Source organism: Cherax quadricarinatus, chromosome 72 (assembly GCF_038502225.1).
Source record: "Cherax quadricarinatus isolate ZL_2023a chromosome 72, ASM3850222v1, whole genome shotgun sequence".
Classification (NCBI taxonomy): Eukaryota; Metazoa; Arthropoda; class Malacostraca; order Decapoda; family Parastacidae; genus Cherax; species Cherax quadricarinatus.
The window spans coordinates 11,390,130-11,411,820 of record NC_091363.1 but is presented as its reverse complement, the minus strand read 5'-3'; the positions used below and the strand labels follow the sequence as shown (position 1 = coordinate 11,411,820).

The window sequence follows — 21,691 nt, the reverse complement described above, 5'->3', positions numbered from 1 at the left end:
CAGCAAGTGCGTTTAGCGTCACGGATGACACGGCGAGCGATCGCACGCTTCTGTTTAAAATCAAGGAGTCGCTCTGTGGTTCTATTGTACCGGTACCTGCCCCATGCAGCGCGTTTCAAACGTACTGCACGAGCACAAGCAGGAGACCACCAAGGCACGCATTTCTGAGAATGCCTGCCCGAAGTTTGGGGTATAGAATGAGAAGCTGCGGTGAAAACGGAGGACGAGAAGAGGTGTAAAAGCTCATCGATGGAGGACGAAGAAGGAACCTCTTTAAAAACAGTCAGGTGTGAGTAAAGGTTCCAATTTGCCCGATTAAATTGCCAGCGTGGGGTGCGAAGAGGTGGCGAATATGAAGGGGAAGAAAGAATGATTGGGAAATGATCACTGTCATGTAAGTCCGGGAGAACAGACCAAGTAAAGTCTAATGCGGCGGAGGAAGAGCAAACTGAGAGATCGATGCAAGAGAGAGTATGAGTCCGAGGATCAAAATGGGTGTGAGTACCTGTATTTAAAACATGGACGGGGTGGGTGGCAAGAAAAGCCTCTAACTGAATTCCACGGGAATCACAGTGAGACCCTCCCCAGAGGAAATGGTGGGCATTAAAATCACCAAGTAACAGAATCGGTGGCGGTAATGACGAAACAAGGAAGGCAAAATCCGGAATAGATAATGCCCGAGAAGGAGAGAGATATAGAGAACAGAGCGTATACCACCTATGTAAGTGGATACGGGCTGCTGTGTAATGCAGCGAAGTATGAATAAATAGTTGATGGTACGGAATATCAGTGCGGAGAAGAAGGGCACTTTCATTAAAGGTCCCATCAGGAAAAGGATCTGAAGAATACAACAAATTATAGCCTGAGATGTGAGAAATAACAGCAGAGTGTAATTTTGGTTCCTGTAAGCAAACACCAACAGGGGCAAACTGGGAGAGTAACATCTGAAGCTCACCCCGATTACCCCTGAGGCCGCGTATATTCCACTGTAAAAAGGCCATGATTGGCAATGATAAAGATACTTGAAATCCGCAGGTAAGGGTTCCTACGGACTAGAAGGGTTAGAAAAGTCCACATGCGGAGGCAGTGGAAAATGTTCAAGCAGCGAAGGAACGGTGCGCTGTGAAGAAAGGAGTTGCGCTGATGGAGCAGAGGAGAGAGAAAGAGCGGAAGGTGGATCAGTGTCCATTGATGGTTTGGTCTCTGCAATATATTCAGAGATTGCTTCAAGTGTTTCGGAATTCAGAGATGTCGTATGGGAGACAATATTGGGAATGGTAGGGGGAGGATGAGTAAAGATTGGAACTGTATTGGACTGTACCAAGGTAGGGGGGGGGCGAAAGGGTGGAGGGAACTGGAGAAGCGTGGCAGGGGACAGAAGAGACAGGAACCTGGGAGGTGGCAGAAGAGGAAGAAACTTGGGAGGGAACAGGGGAGGAAGGTACATTACGAGGAGGAGGGTGAACCTCTGCACTTGTAACCGAGCCAGTGAGAGGGGAAGAACTAGGGACAGAGACAGGGAGGGTAAAATGAGGAGGTGGAAGATGGGTAGGAGGTGTTACCGGACCTTTTTTTGACTTTTGAGAAGTAGAGGGACGATTGGGAAGAGGTGTCGTACGAGGTCTCGTCGATACTGAGGCTTGTAAGAGAGAACTCGAAGAAGCGAGATTAGACTGAGGCGTTGAAGTAGGGACGTCTGAGCCGAGGACAGCAAAAGGATTAGATACAGGAGTGATTATGGGAGAGGTAACCACAGAGGTGGGTGTAGAAGATGGGATACCAGAAGTGGGGGGACGTTTTGAAACACGGGAATAAGAAACACGTGGGAGTCTCCCTTGGAGGCGGAGATGAGAAACTGCCATGGCATAAGGGAGACCTTCTGTCTCTTTGAGGTAACGGATTTCCCGCTCGTTTAAATAGACCTGACAACGGCGAGAGTACGAAGGGTGAGCCTCATGACAGTTAAGGCAAGAGGGAGATCGATTGCAAGACGTATTAGAATGGTCATCGGCACCACAGACTGGGCATTCGGCGATAGATCTGCAATATTTCGCTGGATGGCCAAATCGCCAGCAATTTCTACACTGTTGTGGTGTAGGGATCACCTTTCGAACTTGTAACCGATGTCCTGCTATATAAACGGAGGATGGGAGTTCTCGGCTGTCAAAAGTTAAACGAGCCACATTGCTAGGGTATCGTCTCCGCCCACGGGCAGGAAGAACGTAAGTGTCTACCTTGAGGATTGGGAGATCTTGGAGTTCCAGCTGTTCGAGAATGTCGGTGCCACATGTCTGGAAATTTTGTTGAACTATGGTATGGGGCAGAATAACGGTACCACTACAAGAATTGAGGGAATGATGTTTTTCAAGGGTGACAGGAACAGTATCTATATGGGAAAGACGAGAGAGCTCACGAGCCTGGGTAGCATTCTGTACGGTAATGATGCGCGTACCGCTCTTAAGAGCATGAAAAGAAATATCTTTACCAACATGGCGTAGGAGTGCCTTGCCAATACTATGGTCAGAAAGATAGGCAGTAGAGGAAGTTGGTCGTAAAGTGAAGAATTTAGTCCACTGTTCAGTCTGAAACTGAGCGTGGAAAGGTAGTGAAGGACGTGTCAATCGTTTCTGAGAAGAACGAGAAGGTGAAGGTGGAGAAGTATCATCAGCAGGTAATTGTCGTTGACGTTTAGGCGTGGGACCAGAGTTGGTCCGACGTGGAACGGGTCGGCGATTTGAAAATTGCCGCACCGTAGAGGGAGAGGCCGGAAGCATAGTCAGAGGAGAGCGAAGGTCTGATAAATCGAAGGAGTCAGTCGAGGCCTCAGTACCTGAAGCGGGTGAGGAAACAGCACCGGCAATAGGTACAGAGGCATGAGGAATGTCTGAAGAGTGGTCCAAAGACGAGGCGGGGTCAGAACGGGGTGCGGTATCAAGAAGGGGCCCGGGGGTACTAGGTTCATGGACTAGGGCTGCCATGGTTAGGTTACTTCTTTCTTTTTGTTTTTAAGAAAAAAAAAGAAAGAAGAAAAGAAAATAAAAACAAAAAAAAGAAAAAAAAAGGGGGGACCGGGGAGGGATAGTTCCTAGGAGGAATGAAAGGGCCAGAAATCTCCCTCCGCGCCCAAGAGGACTCGACACCGCTAGTAGCGCAGATGCAGCATGGAACCCGTGCCATACCCTACCCTTCATGCCAGTAAACCAGCAATCTGGGATAGCAACCTCACATCTGCCGAGCTACCTCGGTGGACAAAAGAGAGGGCGGCCGGATATCCGCCACAAAGCATACCTCCTTCAGCCACCACCCCCGGAATCCGAAAGGTGGCTTCCAGAGATACACCCGTCGCCCAAAAGACACCCAAAGCTACTCCGGGATACCGGAGAGGGATCGGGACATCCCTAGGCAATCCAGATTCCACGGCAAACTACGCCACCGCCAAGAAACCTCAACGGAATGGGATGGACCCCGGTGTCCTTTCCCCTACCTAGGAACTAGCGCGCCTGTGGGAGAAATCACGAAGGCTAAAAAGAGGAAGGGCAAAAGGGAGGGGTGAGGAGGAGGAGGAGGAATGGAAAAAGGGGAGGATGGGGAGGATGGGATAGGGGAGGGGAGAATGGGGGGTAATTAGGTTCGGTCTGAGGAAGAAGACCGACAGGGCTAATTCCTCAGACCAAGAGCCTCTTCACCACGCCAAGGAGCCCCCCTTGAAGAGGAGGTGACCCAAAAACGAAACACTTTCACCATCATTCACACACAATCACTGTCTTTGTAGAGGTGCTCAGATACAACAGATAAAATGTCACTCCAAACGGCCAATATCCCAAACCCCTCCTTTAAAGTGCATTCATTGTACTTCCCACCTCCAGGACTCAAGTCTGGCTAACTGGTTTCCCTGAATCCCTTCACAAAATATTATCCTACTCACACTCCAACAGCTCATCAGATCCCAAAAACCATTTGTCTCCACTTACTCCTATCTAACATACTTGCTGGAAGTCCAAGCCTCTTGCCCACAAAACCTTTACCCCCTCCCTCCAACCTTTTCGAGGATGACCTCTACCCTGCCTGCTTTCCCCTACAGATTTATAGGCTCTCCAAGTCATTCTACTTTGTTCCATTCTCTCTAAATGACCAAACCACCTCAACAACCCCTCTTCAACCCTCTGTCTAATACTTTTAGTAACTCCACACCACCTCCTAATTTCCACACTACAAATTCTCTGCATAATATTTACACCATTCATTGCCCTTAGACATGACATCTCCACTGCCTCCAGCCTCCTCCTCACTGCAGCATTTACAACCCATGCTTCATACCCATATAAGAGTGTTGGTACCACTACACTCTCATACAATCCCTTCTTTGCTTCCATGGATATCGTTTTTTGTCTCCACAGATACCTCAACGCACCACTCACCTTTTTTCCTTCATCAATTCTATGGTTCAGTTAAATGCTTCAATATAAAAATTTGGTTTACACATCCCATAACCCTCCTAAAGCCCCTGTGTTCATCTGCAATCCTTCTCTCTTCCCTTAACTTTTCAATAACTCTTCCATACACCTTACCAGGTACAGTGGCACCTCGGTATACTGTCTGGAATGACCAGACAATGCCACATTTCCGAAACATCCTGAGAAGGCAGAAGCAAAGTTCTTTGGGCAGATTTTTAGTAAAAGTCAAACCTGATGAGCTTCAACCAGGTCCAAATAGGGAAAAGGGACAGAAAACGAGAGGGGGACTCTCCTTCCAAATAATAACATTTCCTCCTCCTCCCTTCTCAGCACTATCCTAGCAGGCACTCAACTCTTTTCAGCAAAGTAAAGTGTGGTTAAATTTGCATTTATTTCGTCTAATATGCCAATTACAATAGGATTTTTTCATGGGGAGGGATTAATCGTTTTCCCTATATTTCTTATAGGAAAATTTGTTTGGTATAAGTCCAAGGTCCTGGAACGGATTAAGGACATATACCAAGGTACCACTGTATACTTAACAGACTTATTCCCCTATAATTTTTACACAAACTTTTGTCCCTTTTGCCTATGTATGCAAAAGAACTATGCACACACTGCCAATCCCTAGGTACCTTGCTCTCTCTCATACATTTATTAAATAAAAGCACCAACTATATTCCCACCTAGTTTTAATATATTTATCTTAATCCCATCAATCCCAGCTTCTTTATTCCCACTTTCATTTTACCTACAGGCTCATGCACCTCTCCCACACACTCACTATTTGGGTCTTCTAAGGCAATGTACAATGAAAACTTAAAATATTATAATTGTTTCAGTGTAATACCTCTGGGTTAAATATACTAGGCGTACTTTGTGTTTGAATTCCACTGTTAGCATCATGAAATTGTAATAAATCTGGAATGAATAAATCATCTTTGTGCCACTTCCACACAGTTTGCTGGTAGGGAAGCTGGTGGATTAACAACAGCTCCTGGTTTCATTGTCTACTTTTCCTAGTTAGGCATACTAGTACATCAGACATATAAGCATCACCTATGTAGTTAACCATGATACAGTGTGTGGACCAAAGAGTTGTGTCAAGGTCAAAAATACTGGCAGGTGGCAGATCTGAGGGTACAAAAAATTGTGTGTAATAGTACGTCGGACACAGTTTAAGGATTAATAATGAAATCATAAAGCCTATACAAAATTTACTTAACATTAAAGTTATCAAAAATTAACTACACCAATTAAAAATTGTGACCAAATACTTATCAAAATTTAAAAATACAGAAAAAGTCACTCACCCGTCTTTTAAGCTTCCAATAATTAAATATAGTTTCTGTGGTCTCAAAATCAATATCTAGGAAGTTTGATGTTTCTAAGACATCAACATGCTTGAAGAACTCTGACTCGATCTGCCGTAGTTTAGCAGCACGTGCCTGGTTCTTCTGCTCTGAGGTCCAATCTTTCTTCTTCTTAGGGGCACCCTCTTCACCTTCCTCACTTTCAGCTTCTTCACCTCCAAGCTTCTTGCTGGACACACTGTGCTTCTCACAATATGACTAGAAATAAATGAATATTTGTAAATATAAAGTACCAAGGACTGAATACATAAGCAAATTAATAGTTTAAGCATACATGTATTTAGACATTTGGGAGTGGACATGTCAGCAGTTGGGTGTATGAAAGACAAGGTGAACCACAGATCAGAGGAGAGGAAAAAAAAAAGTGGGCAGTGTCGATATATCTGTGGAAAGAAAAAAGTTTATCTATGGAGGAAAAAAAAAAAGTGTGAGGCTGAGTTTTGAATGCTGCAGCAAGGCAATGGAGAGAGAGCCAGTGGAGAAATCATGTCTGAGAGCAATGTATGGTGTGAATATCATGCAGAGAATTCTGAGTATAGAAAGTAAAGTGCTGAGGTCACCAAGGGTATAATTCAGAAGACAGAAGAAGAATTGCTGATGTGGTTTGGGCAAGTAGAGAGGATAGAGAACAATAGGATGATACAGAGGGAGTATAAATCTAAGGTGCAAGGGTTTATCCCAGGAATGATTAAAGGGTGTAGCTGCACTGTGTGACTCTTGTAGGTTTAATGCTTCTTGTTTTATAATAATAATAATAAGCGAAGGGTGTAAAGAAGCATCCACAAATTTGTGTTAGTGTATTAGACAGGACTAATTGGTGACAAGTGGCTTTTAATGGACATGCTGTTAGGGTGTGAGCAAGGTAACATTTATGAAGGGATTCAGTGAAACCTGTTAAGCTGGGCTAGAGTCCTGGGGGTGACAGGGCAGTGCCTGCTCTCTGAGGAAAGTTGCAGTCAGAGGGTAAATTGAATTGTGACAAGACAGTGATTGATGGTGAAAATGTTTTCTTCATTGGGTCACCCTACCTCCATGAAAGACAGCTGTTGAGTATAAAAGTAATAAAAATAATAATAAATATGTTTGGGTAGTAGGTTGGTACTATTGTTCTGCCAAGTGAGTGTGAAATAGACACCTATAATTGTTTTACATGATGGTAGGATTGCTGATATCTTTTTTCTGTCTCATAAACATGCTGGATAATAGGTATATCTTGCTACTTGCTTACACAGGCACGCACATGCACATACAGTGGAACCTCTGCTTACGAATGCACCACCATGTGAATTTTCCAGGATACGAACAGTCATTCAGTCGATTTTTCGCTTCTGCATACGAACGAGCTTTCAGGATGTAAACTCTCCCCTCAAGGGAGGTTCCTTACATAAATAAACAAATAAAATATTTATTTCTTTGCAAAGGTTACAATGTGTGTTTACATATCATAATATGATTGGAGCAAAGAAAGCCACTATCATATTGAGGCATTTCACACAGACTTGACCTAATACAGGTCTCCCTCAACATTCGCGGGCTTCACACATAAGCGAATTCCCAGCTGCCAAATCATATTTAAATTTCCCGCCACCCGCACGTCCCTACTACCCTCCCTCTGATCCCCGCAACTAGCAGCCAGCCCGCCCGCCACTCAGTGTCATGAGTGTTTTGTTTGTTCATTATTTGCTATTAAACTACAGTATAAATAATGTCAACCCATTCATGACTGCACATTGGAATGGCCATTCGGACAGGTACTGGACAGTGACATCATTTGTTTACTCTTGAACACTGCAAAGAATCGAACATTTCTGCTACTGCTAATAATAATACGATAGAATTGAAGAAGGAAACTGTACAAAAATACGAGGATTGAAGCAGTGGTGGGAGGCATTGCGAGTCAGTTTGGCTTTGTTTATTCTGGAGTGACCACTAGCCTCCATGCTCTTCCAAACATTTCACAATAATTCAATGTGTTTGGTGCTTGTAGACTGAGTGTGACTGCAGTGGTTGAGGCAGTGGTAGAGGCAGTGGTTGAGGGAGTGGTTGAGGCAGTGGCTGAGGCAGTGGTTGAGGCAGTGGCTAATACAGTGGCAGTGGTGGAGGCAGTGGTATTTAATAACATACATATTAATAATAATACATGTTATTAATAATAATAATACATGTTATTATTAATAATAATAATACGATATTATTGCACAAGGAAATTGTACAAAAATACGAGGGTTGGAGTGACCATTAGCCTCCACGCTCTTCCAAACATTTCACAATAATTCATTGTGTTTGGTGCTTGTAGATTGAGTGCGACTGCTAGGCAATTAACCATGGGCCCAAAGAAACTTGCTAGTGCCAGCCCTTTGGTAAAGAAATTGAGAAACAGGATAGAATTGAAGAAAGAAATTGTACAAAAATATGAGGCAGTGCACCACAGTGGTTAAGGCAGTGGTATTTAATAACATACATGTTATGGTTTAATAACATGTATGTATATAGTACAATATTTTATGATGTTTTCATGTATTTTATGATTGTTCATGGTTCAACAAGTTAAGGAAGTAGTATTGTATTATATTTCCCTACAAAATATTGGGGCACCAAACTTTCATGATTTTTCAACATTCACAAGGCTCTTGATCCCCTAACCCTCACAAATGATGAGGGAAACCTGTACTTATAGACTACTGAAGTCTAGACAGGTGAAAAGTGTACTAGAAGTGGTTACCAATGTTTTGCTAATGGTGGCACCAACTACTGGCAGCCTTACGAAGTTTCTCCTTACTGTTGTTATTATTATTATTATTATTATTAGTACATACTTGGTGAGGGGCTCTTGATATAGGGAATTAGATCTGTGCTCCAGTTCCCTAAATTAATAATAATGATAATTAAAATAATATGCATGTACTAATAATAATAATAATGAAATATATATAATAATATGTATAATAATGCAGTGGATCCTCGTTTTTCGTAAGGCTCGAAAGTTGTAATTTTCAGAAATCTTAACTTTTTTTCATCAAAACATTGACTCGTGAATCGTTGTTTAACTCACAAATAGTCGTTCGTCTGGGACACGTACGCACGGCCCCGAGCTGCCTCATACTCCATTCCAAGCCAGTGTGCCATTGTTTATCAGTGAGTGAGGATGATCCCACAAGTTCATACGATACATTTCATAATACTATTCCATTCGTTTTAGTGCTTGCAACTGCTAAATAAGTCACCATGGCTCTAAAGAAAGCTTTTAGTGCCAGCCCTTTGGTAAAGAATGTGAGAACACACATAATTTAAGAAAAAGTTTGTAGAAAAATACAAAAGTGGTGATGGTAGTGTGGAAGTAGTTGTGATAGTGGTAGAGGGTGGTAGCAGTTGTGATAGTGGTAGAGGGTGGTAGTGATGGTGGTAGAGGGTGCCTTCTTCAGTGATTCTACTAACTCTCCAATGTTGTTGGAGTTATATAGGGCTACAGAAAACACCAATGCCTCAGCTGCTTCACCACCATTATGGATGGTTTATGCTCTCAGTGGCCCTTATACACCCAACTACAACAACAACAACAGAACACCTCTTGTGACATACATAATGACTTATTTTATTCATTCTAGAGTATATTCCATGTTTCTATGTTATTAATATTGTTTATTATGTCATATTAGTTGAATTGTGATAGATAAATAAGCCACAGAGTTGATATTAGTGTCATATTCTCCAACAATATACTCTCCTCCCCTCCCTCTGCCCCATCTGCCATACACCAACAAGAGTCTTCAATAAAGGAAAGTGTGATGTTAAATGTTCATTTATACATTTTATTAGTGCTTTACATTTATTTGGCATTTTTTTCTGCATGTAAATCTATATTTAAGCTAGGGAAGTGACCCATGAAGTGACCAGAGTCCTTATGGAGGGGGATTCCCCTTCCAAACAATAACCTCTCTTCCCTCTCTCCTCCTCCCTGTCTTCCATTCATCAACAACAGCCTTCAATAAAGGTAACTGTCATGTTGAATGTTCATTCTTTTGTGCATGTAAATCTATCTTTAAGGTAAAAAAAAAAAAAAAAAAAAATTGTTGATACTTCTGGGTGTCTGGAACGAATTAACCCTTAAACTGTCCAAACAGATCTATGTTCACATGCATGGTGCTCCAAAAGTAGATCTACGTTTTTTTACATATTTTCAAATATATAAAAAAAAAAAAAAACGAAGATCAAAGTTTTTTTTACACATTTTCAAATGAAAAAAACAAAAAGAAGATCTACATTTTTTTACATACTTTCAAATGTTGAAAAAAACGTAGATCTACGTTTGGACAGTTTAAGGGTTAATTGGATTTACATTATTCCTTATGGGGAAAATGGATTCGCAAATTGTCAATTTCGATAATAGTCACACTCTCTGGAATGGATTAATTACGAAAAACGAGGGTCCACTGTATAATAATACAATAATAATACTTATTATTATTATTATTATTATTATAAGTGAGCTTCAGAACACCACAATAAGATGGCAGGCTCAGAACCACAACAACAACACATGCATACTCGCGATGGAAGGAATTCTTGTTTTCCTTACGTTTTGTGCAGTTATTTCGCCAAATTTCTTTTTTCTAACCATCGGTCCTAAGAAAGCAAGTGCAAAGGACAGTGCTGAGAAGAAAAAGAGGATGATGGCTATGGAAGTAAAGCTTGAAATCAAAGAAAAACACAAACGAGGTGTGAGGGTAGAGTACAGTACCAGCATAGCACTTTTACGATATGCACAATACAGTGGACCCCCGCATAACGATTACCTCCGAATGCGACCAATTATGTAAGTGTATTTATGTAAGTGCGTTTGTACGTGTATGTTTGGGGGTCTGAAATGGACTAATCTACTTCACAATATTCCTTATGGGAACAAATTCGGTCAGTACTGGCACCTGAACATACTTCTGGAGTGAACAAATATCGTTAACCGGGGGTCCACTGTACTAAAGCAGGAGTCAATAAAGGCTATAGTGCCAGGAAATTGCAGAAGTTAAGTTCAGTGATTAGGTGTAGCAATTAAGTGTAACATTAAGAATGTAGCAATTACATTAAGTGATTAAGCGATAACATCTCTTCTCCACCATCAACCTCCGTAAACATCTCTTCTCCAAGGTAAATGCTTTAGTACTACATACTGTACACCCATTTATTTCTTTACATTATGTTTTCCTTATGAAACTACATAGTGATCTAAAGCAGTTAACCTTCACAAACACTCCGTTTTCTCTTATAACAAGAGCATGGGAAGATACTATAGTCCATGGGAAAGTAAATCGCGGATGCTGCGACCGTTGCCGTCGACCATATCACTCGCCATGTTATGGACTGTTTTATTCATTCTGGAGTACCTATCATGTTTCTGTTATTAATATTGTTTATGTCATATCAGATGAATTGTGATAGATAAATAAGCTGTAGAGTTGACAGCAAAATACTGAAGTATTTTGTCGTGCCTCCTGAGAGCAGGAATGCCACTGGAACAAATTACAGTGGACCCCCGCATACCGTTGGCATCACATACCGTTTATTCCGCATACCGCTCACTTTAATCGCAAAAATTTTGCCTCGCATACCGCTCATAAACCCGCTCACCGCTGTTCGTCCGAGACGCGTCCAATGTGTGCCTTAGCCAGCCTCACATGTTCCGCCGGTGGCATTGTTTACCAGCCAGCCTCCGCGGTAGCATCCAAGCATACAATCGTAACATTTCGTATTATTACAGTGTTTTTGGTGATTTTATCTGGAAAATAAGTGACCATGAGCCCCAAGAAAGCTTCTAGTGCCAACCCTACAGCAATAAGGGTGAGAATTACTATAGAGATGAAGAAAAAGATCATTGATAAGTATGAAAGTGGAGTGCGTGTCTCCGAGCTGACCAGGTTGTATAATAAACCCCAATCAACCATCGCTACTATTGGTGGTACAGCTGCTGCTGCTGCTGTAGCATCGTCTGCTGCTGCTGTAGCATCGTCTGCTGCTGCTGCTGCTGCTGTAGCATCATCTGCTGCTGCTGTAGCACTGTTGTTGGTGTGGCTTATTGAGAATATACCAAGAAACAATTAACCCCAGAGGATTTGCCACCCAGGATAACCCAAAAAAGTCAGTGTCATCGAAGACTGTCTAACTTATTTCCATTGGGGTCCTTAACCCTTTGAGGGTTTTGGTCGTACTAGTACGTCTTACGCGTAGGGGTTTTTGACGTACTAGTACTCATAAATTCTAGCGGCCTCAAATCTAGTGGGAGAAAGCTGGTAGGCCTTCATATGAAAGAATGGGTCTGTGTGGTCAGTGTGCACAGTCTAAAAAAAATCCTGCAGCACACAGTGCATAATGAGAAAAAAAAAACTTTGACCATTTTTTTTAATAAATCAGCGACTTTGCAGTGTATTTTCGTATGGTATTTGTTGTTGTATTCTAGTTTTCTTGGTCTCATTTTATAGAATGGAAGACATATTACAGAAATTGAGATGATTTTGACTGGTTTTACAATGAAAGGTGCCTTGAAATTGAGCTCAAAGTAGCAGAAATGTTCTATTTTTACCAAACTTCAAAAGTAAACAAATCGTGCCAAGCGTGCAATACACGTCAACTGGTGAGTCTAATATTCTTTCACAAGTGCACCAATAATATTTATACCATTTTTTACACTAATGCAGTAGTCTGCATAACAGTAAATCTTATATTTTTTTGTGAAAATAAAAATTCAAAGTGGAAAGCAAAAGAATATAAGAGGGGCCTTGAGACGTGACTAATGACTAGAGGAAATGTCATTTTAGTGCCAGGAATGTCTTTCTTGTTTATTCTGGACCCTATTCGGAAATTGGCATCTTTTGAAATTTGTGTGAAATTGGCAAAATTGCTAAATTCTGACCACTGTACTGGATAGTTGAATTTCATAAATGGGTGGTTTCTTGCACCCATTCGATAGAAAAAATGGAGTTCTAGCGAAATATTCATGTTTTTTGTCGACTAGTACAGTGAAATTGGCCGAAAATGGGGCTCAAAGTGGGCAAAATCGCCGATGCGTAAACATTGCAGAGACCGCTAACTTTGCGAGAGCATAATTCCGTAAGTTTTCTATCAAATTTCAAACTTTTGGTGTCTTTATGATCGGGAAAAGATTCTCTATCTTTTCATAAGAGAAAATAATTTTTTTTTTTAAATTTGGCCGACCCTGAGAACGAGTTTCGGAGAGGGCCTGTCGACCCTCAAAGGGTTAATCTTGTCTCCAAGGATGCAACCCACACCAGTCGACTAACACCCAGGTGAACAGGGAAAAATGCCTGGAACTAGTGCTCATATTGGTGAATTTAAAGCCAGCAAAGGTTGGTTTGAGAGATTTAAGAATCGTAGTGACATACACAGTGTGATAAGGCATGTTCTGGAAGAAAATACCAAACAGGACCTACAGTACTCAGGAGGAAAAGGCACTCCCAGGACACAGTGTCTCATCAGTCATTGCTGCATCTTCAATAAAGGTAAGTGTCATTTATTCTTCATTTAGTAGACTAGTACATGCACAATATATACTGTGCATGTACTACTCTACTATTGTGCATGTATCCTTCTCTTTGTGTGTAGGAAAATGTATATTTCATGTGGTAAAATTTTTTTTTTCATACTTTTGGGTGTCTTGCACGGATTAATTTGATTTCCATTATTTCTTATGGGGAAAATTCATTCGCATACCGATTATTTCGCATACCAATGAGCCCTCTTGCACGGATTAAAATCGGTATGCGAGGGTCCACTGTAATGGCTTTTCAATTAATTTAAATTAGGAAAATTAACCCAGCATACAAACAAAACAGGATACGAACAAGGTCATGGAACGGATTAAAAATTCGTAAGCAGAGGTTCCACTGTATATACATACACACATCTATGTTTTTTCTTCATTTTCTTAATAGTTCTAGTTCTTCTGTATTTCCTCTATTCTCCATGGAAAAGAATCTTTCCTCCATAAGTCATGTGTGTCGTACGAGGCGACTAAAATGCCAGGAGTAATGGGTTAGTAACCCCTTCTCCTGTGGAAAATACTAAAAAAAGGGAAGAAAAACTTTGTAAAACTGGAATGCTTGAATGTGCATGGATGTAGTGCTGAAAATAAGAAAGAGATGATTGCAAATGTTATGAATGAAAAGAAGTTGGATGTCCTAGCTCTAAGCAAAACAAAGCTGAAGGGGATAGGTGAGTTTTAGTGGGGAGAAATAAATGGGATTAAGTCAGGAGTATCAGAGAGAGAGTTAGAGCTAAGGAAGGGGTAGCAATAATATTGAAGGATCAGTCATGGAAGGAGAAGAGGGAATATAAATTCAGAGATTGTGTGAATTAAAATAAGGGTCAGATATGAAAAGTGGGTCATATGCACCTGGAGAAGAGAGGGTGTAGAGGACAGAGAGAGATTTTGGGAGATGTTAAGTGAGTATGTAGGAACTTTTGAACCAAGTGAGAGAATGATTGTGGTAGGAGACCTAAATACTGAAATAGGAGAAACATTTAGAGAGGGTGTGGTAGGTAAGTTTTTAGTGCCAAGTGTAAGTGATAAGGGGGGTCCTCTGATTGAATTTGGTATAGAAAGGGGTTTGGTTATAGGTAATACATTTTTAAGAAAAAGAGGATAAATAAGTATATAAGATATGATATAGGGCATAATGACAGTAGTTTGTTGGACTACATATTGGTAGATAAAAGACTGTTCAGTAGGCTTCAGGATGTACATGTTTATAGAGGGGCCACAGATATATCAGATCACTATTTAGTTGTAGTTACAGTGAGAGCAAAAGGTAGATGGGATACAAGGAAAACAGAAGCAGCAAATAGGAGAGAGGTGAAGGTTTATAAACTAAAGGAGGACGCAGTTAGGGTAAGATATAAACAACTATTGGAGGATAGATGGGCTAGTGAGAATACAGGCAATGGGGTCGAAGATGTATGGGGTAGGTTTAAGAATGTAGTGTTAAAGTGTTCAGCAGAAGTTTGTGATACAGCAAAGTGGGTGTAGGAGGGAAGAAGAGACATTGGTAGAATGATGTAAAGAGTAGTAAGGGAGAAAAGGTTAGCATATGAAAGGTATTTACAAAGTAGTAGTGATGGAAGGAGGGAGGAGTATATGGAGAGAAAAAGAGAGGTTCCGAGAATGGTGAAGCAATGTAAAAAGAAAGCAAATGAGAGAGTGGGTGAGATGTTATCAACAATTTTGTTGAAAATAAGAAAAAGTTCTGGAGTGAGATTAGTAAGTTAAAAAAAGTAGTTAAAAATAGGAGAGAGTTACTAAATGGAGAGTTAGAGGTATCAGGAAGATGGAGGGAATATTTTGAGGAATTACTGAATGTTGATGAAGATAGGGAAGCTGTGATTTCGTGTATAGGGCAAGAAGGAATAACATCTTGTAGGAGAGAGGAAGAGCCAGTTGTGAGTGTGGGGAAAGTTTGTGAGGCAGTGGGTAGAATGAAAAGAGGGTATGGCAGCTGGGATTGATGGGATAAAGACAGAAATGTTAAAAGCAGGTGGAGATATAGTCTTGGAGTGGTTGGTGCTTTTATTTAATAAATGTGTGGAAGAGGGTAAGGTATCTAGGGATTAGCAGAGAGCATGTATAGTTTCTTTGTATAAAGGCAAAGGGGACAAAAAAGTGCAAAAATTATAGGGGAATAAGTCTGTTGAGTAAAGGTAGTAGGTAGGTAGACAGCAACCACCCAGGGAGGTACTACCGTCCTGCCAAATGAGTGTAAAACGAAAGTCTGTACAGTGGACCCCCGCTTAACGATCACCTCCAAATGCGACCAATTATGTAAGTGTATTTATGTAAGTGCGTTTGTACGTGTATGTTTGGGGGTCTGAAATGGACTAATCTACTTCACAATATTCCTTATGGGAAAAAATTCGGTCAGTACTGGCACCTGAACATACTACTGGAATGAAAAAAGTACGTTAACCGGGGGTCCACTGTAATTGTTTTACATGATGGTAGGATTGCTGGTGTTCATTGTTCTGTCTCATAAACATGCAAGGTTTCAGGTACGTCTTGCTACTTCTACTTACACTTAGGTCACACTACACATACATGTTTTTTTTTTTTTCAACAAGTCGGTCGTCTCCCACCGAGGCAGGGTGACCCAAAAAAGAAAGAAAATCCCCAAAAAGAAAATACTTTCATCATCATTCAACACTTTCACCACACTCACACATTATCACTGCTTTTGCAGAGGTGCTCAGAATACAACAGTTTAGAAACATATACGTATAAAGATACACAACATATCCCTCCAAACTGCCAATATCCCAAACCCCTCCTTTAAAGTGCAGGCATTGTACTTCCCATTTCCAGGACTCAAGTCCAACTATATGAAAATAACCGGTTTCCCTGAATCCCTTCACTAAATATTACCCTGCTCACACTCCAACAGATCGTCAGGTCCCAAGTATCATTCGTCTCCATTCACTCCTATCTAACACGCTCATGCACGCTTGCTGGAAGTCCAAGCCCCTTGCCCACAAAACCTCCTTTACCCCCTCTTTCCAACCCTTTCGAGGACGACCCCTACCCCTCCTTCATTCCCCTATAGATTTATATACTTTCCATGTCATTCTACTTTGATCCATTCTCTCTAAATGACCAAACCACCTCAACAACCCCTCTTCTGCCCTCTGACTAATGCTTTTATTAACTCCACACCTTCTCCTAATTTCCACACTCCGAATTTTCTGCATAATATTTACACCACATATTGCCCTTAGACAGGACATCTCCACTGCCTCCAACCATCTCCTCGCTGCTGCATTTACCATTTACATACATGTACAAGTGTATGTATATATATATATATATATATATATATATATATATATATATATATATATATATATATATATATATATATATATACATACACACACACACACACCACATGAAATATACATTTTCCTACACACAAAGAGAAGGATACATGCACAATAATAGAGTAGTACATGCTCAATATATATTGTGCATGTACTACTCTACTAAATGAAGAATAAATGACACTTACCTTTATTGAAGATGCAGCAATGACTGATGAGACACTGTGTCCTGGGAGTGCCTTTTCCTCCTGAGTACTGTAGGTCCTGTTTGGTATTTTCTTCCAGAACAGGCCTTATTACACTGTGTATGCCACTACGATTCTTAAATCTCTCAAACCAACCTTTGCTGGCTCTAAATTCACCAATATGAGCACTAGTTCCAGGCATTTTCCCTGTTCACCTGGGTGTTAGTCAACTGGTGTGGGTTGCATCCTGGGAGACAAGATTAAGGACTCCAATGGAAATAAGTTAGACAGTCTTCGATGACACTGACTTTCTTGGGTTATCCTGGGTAGCTAACCCTCTGGGGTTAATTGTTTCTTGGTATTCTCAATAAGCCACACCAACAACGGTGGTACAGCAGCAGCAGCAGCTGACGGTGGTACAGCAGCAACAGACGATGCTACAGCAGCAACAGACGATGCTACAGCAGCAGCAGACGATGCTACAGCAGCAACTGACGATGTTACAGCAGCAGCAGATGATGCTACAGCAGCAGCAGCAGCAGACGATGCTACAGCAGCAGCAGACGATGCTACAGCAGCAGCAGACGATGCTACAGCAGCACCAGACGGTACTACAGCAGCAGCAGCAGCTGACGGTGGTACAGCAGCAGCAGCAGCTGTACCACCAATAGTAGCAATGGTTGATTGGGGTTTATTATACAACCTGGCCAGCTCGGAGACACGCACTCCACTTTCATACTTATCAATGATCTTTTTCTTCATCTCCATAGTAATTCTCACCCTTATTGCTGTAGGGTTGGCACTAGAAGCTTTCTTGGGGCCCATGGTCACTTATTTTCCAGAAAAAAATCGCCAAAAACACTGTAATAATACAAAATTATATATATATATATATATATATATAAAATATATATATATATATATATATATATATATATATATAATATATATATATAAACACACACACACACACACACACACACACACACACACACACACACACACACACACACACACACACACACACACACACACACACACACACACACCCCTCTGGGTTTTCTTCTATTTTCTTACTAGTTCTTGGTCTTGTTTATTTCCTCTTATCTCCATGGGGAAGTGGAACAGAATTCTTCCTCCATAAGCTATGCGTGTTGTAAGAGGCAACTAAAATGCCAGGAGCAAGGGGCTAGTAACCCCTTCTCCTGTATAGATTACTAAATTTAAAGAGAAACTCTCATTTTACTTTTTGGGCCACCCTGCCTTGGCGGGATACGGCCGGTATCCCACCGGGTAAAGTGTATGGTCGAGTTATTATTGAAAAAATTAAGAGTAAGACAAAGAGCAGGATCGCAGATGAACAAGGAGGCTTTAAGAGAGGTAGAGGATGTGTAGACCAAGTGTTTACAGTGAAACACATAGGTGAACAGTATTTAGATAAGGGTAAAGAGGTTTTTGTGGCATTTATGGATTTGGAAAAAAACATATGACAGGGTGGATATGGGGGCAATGTGGCAGATGTTGCAAATGTATGGAATAGGAGGTAGGTTACTGAAAGCAGTGAAGAGTTTTTACAAGGATAGTGAGACTCAGGTTAGAGTATGTAGGAGAGAGGGAGATTATTTCCCAGTAAAAGTACGCCTTAGACAAGGATGTGTGATGTCACCATGGTTGTTCAATATGTTTATAGATGGGGTTGTAAGAGAAGTGAATGCTTGGGTGTTGGCAAGAGGTGTGGGGTTAAAAGATAAAGAATCTAACACAAAGTGGGAGTTGTCACAGTTGCTCTTTGCTGACGACACTGTGCTTTTGGGAGATTCTGAAGAGAAGTTGCTGAGGTTGGTGGATGAGTTTGGTAGGTTATGTAAAAGAAGGAAATTAACCGTGAATATAGGAAAGAGTAAGGTTATGAGGATAAAAAAAAAAATTAGGTGACAAAAGATTGGATATCAGATTGGAGGGAGAGAGTATGGAGGAGGTGAGTGTGTTTGGATATTTGGGAGTGGACATGTGGACATGAAAGATGAGGTTAATCATAGAATTGACGAGGGAAACAAGGTGAGTGGTGCACTTAGGAGTCTATGGAGACAAAGAACTTTGTCCATGGAAGCATAGAGGGGAATGTATGAAAGTATGGTTATACCAACATTCCTATATGGGTGTGAAACATGGGTGGTGAATGTTGCAACAAGGATAAGGCTGGAGGCAGCGGAGATGTCATGTCTGAGGGCAATGTGTGGTGTGAATATAATGCAGAGAATTCGTAGTTTGGAAATTAGGAGGTGCAAGATTACCAAAACCATTATACAGAGGGCTGAGGAGGGGTTGTTGAGGTGGTTCGGACAAGTAGAGAGGAAAGAACAAAATAGAATGACTGAGAGTGTATATATCTGTAGTGGAGGGAAGGCAGGGTAGGGTTCAGCCCAGGAAAGATTGGAGGGGTAAAGAAAGGTTTTGTGCAAGAGGGGCTTGGGCTTCCAGTAAGCATGCGTGAGCATGATAGGGGCAAATGGAGACAAATGGTTTCTAGGACTTTATGTGCTGTTGGAGTGTGAGCAAGGTAACATTTATGAAGGGAGTCGGAGAAACCGCAGGCCAGACTTAGAGTCCTGAAGTTGAAAAGTACAGTGTCTGCACTCTTAAGGAGGGGTATTAATGTTGCAGATTTATAACTATAGTGTAAGCATGCCTCTGGCAGGACAGTGATGGAGTGAATGATGATGAAAGTTTTTATTTTTTGGACCACCCTGCCCTGGTGGGAGAAAGCTGTTATTACAAAAAAATTTGAAATCCACCAATCTCACCCAAGGGTAAAGATGACAACCTCCATGATTATATTACAATGTTGGTAACACTCAAGCCTTTAAATTAAATACATAATTATAGTACAGTACTGTCATATTGCAAGACACCTTGTAATTAAAAGAATATTAGTTGTTAGTCATGGGTGCCAAGGCAATATGTTGGTATCCATGCAACTAAATGCTACCAAATAATGACTTGCTTTCTCGGGAGGGAAGAGATGACCCCAGGCATCAGTAGACTAAAAGCACTCACTGAGCAAGTTATCTATAATAGGAATTTGACTAATGCATCGGAGTGTTACCATGGAAGGTAAACAGCTAAATTACTAAATGATTTATATTGCATGTAGCCACAATTCAAGATTATGGGAAGTGTACTCTCATGACTGTTACTAACTGCACCCACACTACAGAGACCACAACAAATCAAAAGACTTAGTTATCTAGTCTTTACATAATTGTCAAGCAGAAGCCAATACTAGTCACTACAGAAACAATGAGAAAATTAAAACCATACTGGAATCTGATTTTTTTTTTAAACTCCTTACCATAAAACATGTGAAGAATTTAAAAAAATATAACACTCTGTCACAACATAACCAGTTTTCTGCCAAAACAGTCTGCCCTTCTAACCTTCACAGATGAAGTCTTGAGGAATATGAATAGTTCTGGCTTTGTCTCTGTAGAGGCCTTCCTTTCTCATTACACTGTCCAATGCTCTAAGCTTCAGAACACTCATGACTTGACCTAATCTTTACTCCCCTCCTAGAGCTGTATAGCCCTTGTGGTTTAGTGCTTCTTTTTGATTATAATAATAATAATAATACTCCCCTCCTTATATCTTCACTTTTCCTATCTTCTGTCTTATGGTGGTTTTGTTCTGCAGGGGATTTTGTCCTACCCACATGGGCCATTAGTCTTCCTGTAGTGCTCCTCTCTTCTCTTGTTCTTATAGAGTCCCATTATTATTATTACTACTACTACTATGTCTTTGCTAAAACTCTACTCTAAGCCTCATTTTTCACTACCACTTCACCTTTATTTCCACCTCAACTAATGTTGCACCACCACTACTATTACTACTACCATCACTACTACACCCTCCTCCCATCCTACTGCTACCGTCACCTGCCCCGTCATATATATTCTGGCTCCCTTCCCTTCAAGCTTCTGTGTGTGACTAGCTATTGGCCAAGTTGGACCAAAACATCATCATAAGTTTCAATCTCCTATGTGCAGGTATTTGTGTACTGTAACATTTGCATCTCATTTCTCAAACAAAATAGGTAATTGGGCTACCAGGAAAGGAACAACAGGATAAAAGAGGTCAATAAAATTATAGTAAGGAAGAAAACAATGTAAACTGAAAAGTGATGTTGCAATTCCAGTATACCCAAGTATTTTTTTTTATTAACACACTGGCTGATTCCCACCAAGGCAGGGTGGCCCGAAAAAGAAAAACTTTCACCATCATTCACACCATCACTGTCTTGCCAGGAGGGTGCTTTACATTACAGTTTTTAAACTGCAACATTAACACCCCTCCTTCAGAGTGCAGACACTGTACTTCCCATCTCCAGGACTCAAGTCCGGCCTGCCGGTTTCCCTGAATCCCTTCATAAATGTTACTTTGCTCACACTCCAACAGCACGTCAAGTATTAAAAACCATTTGTCTCCATTCAATCCTATCAAACACGCTCATGCATGCCCTCTGGAAGTCCAAGCCCCTCGCACACAAAACCTCCTTTACCCCCTCCCTCCAACCTTTCCTAGGCCGACCCCTACCCCACCTTCCTTCCACTACAGACTGATACACTCTTGAAGTCATTCTGTTTCGCTCCATTCTCTCTACATGTCCGAACCACCTCAACAACCCTTCCTCAGCCCTCTGGACAACAGTTTTGGCAATCCCGCACCTCCTAACTTCCAAACTACGAATTCTCTGCATTATATTCACACCACACATTGCCCTCAGACATGACATCGCCACTGCCTCCAGCCT

The 21,691-nt window shown here is 41.2% G+C and overlaps 1 protein-coding gene across 1 annotated transcript in view; it reads right to left on the bottom strand.

Moving 5' to 3' along the window:
* Positions 1-21,691, bottom strand: part of rno (PHD finger protein rhinoceros) — a gene marked incomplete at its 5' end in the record, with an annotated part of 156,789 nt that overhangs the window by 15,472 nt on the left and 119,626 nt on the right. Inside the window, 1 exon segment of the mRNA XM_070100420.1 lies at positions 5,768-6,025. Within this exon segment, the coding sequence (XP_069956521.1) occupies positions 5,768-6,025 (258 nt within the window).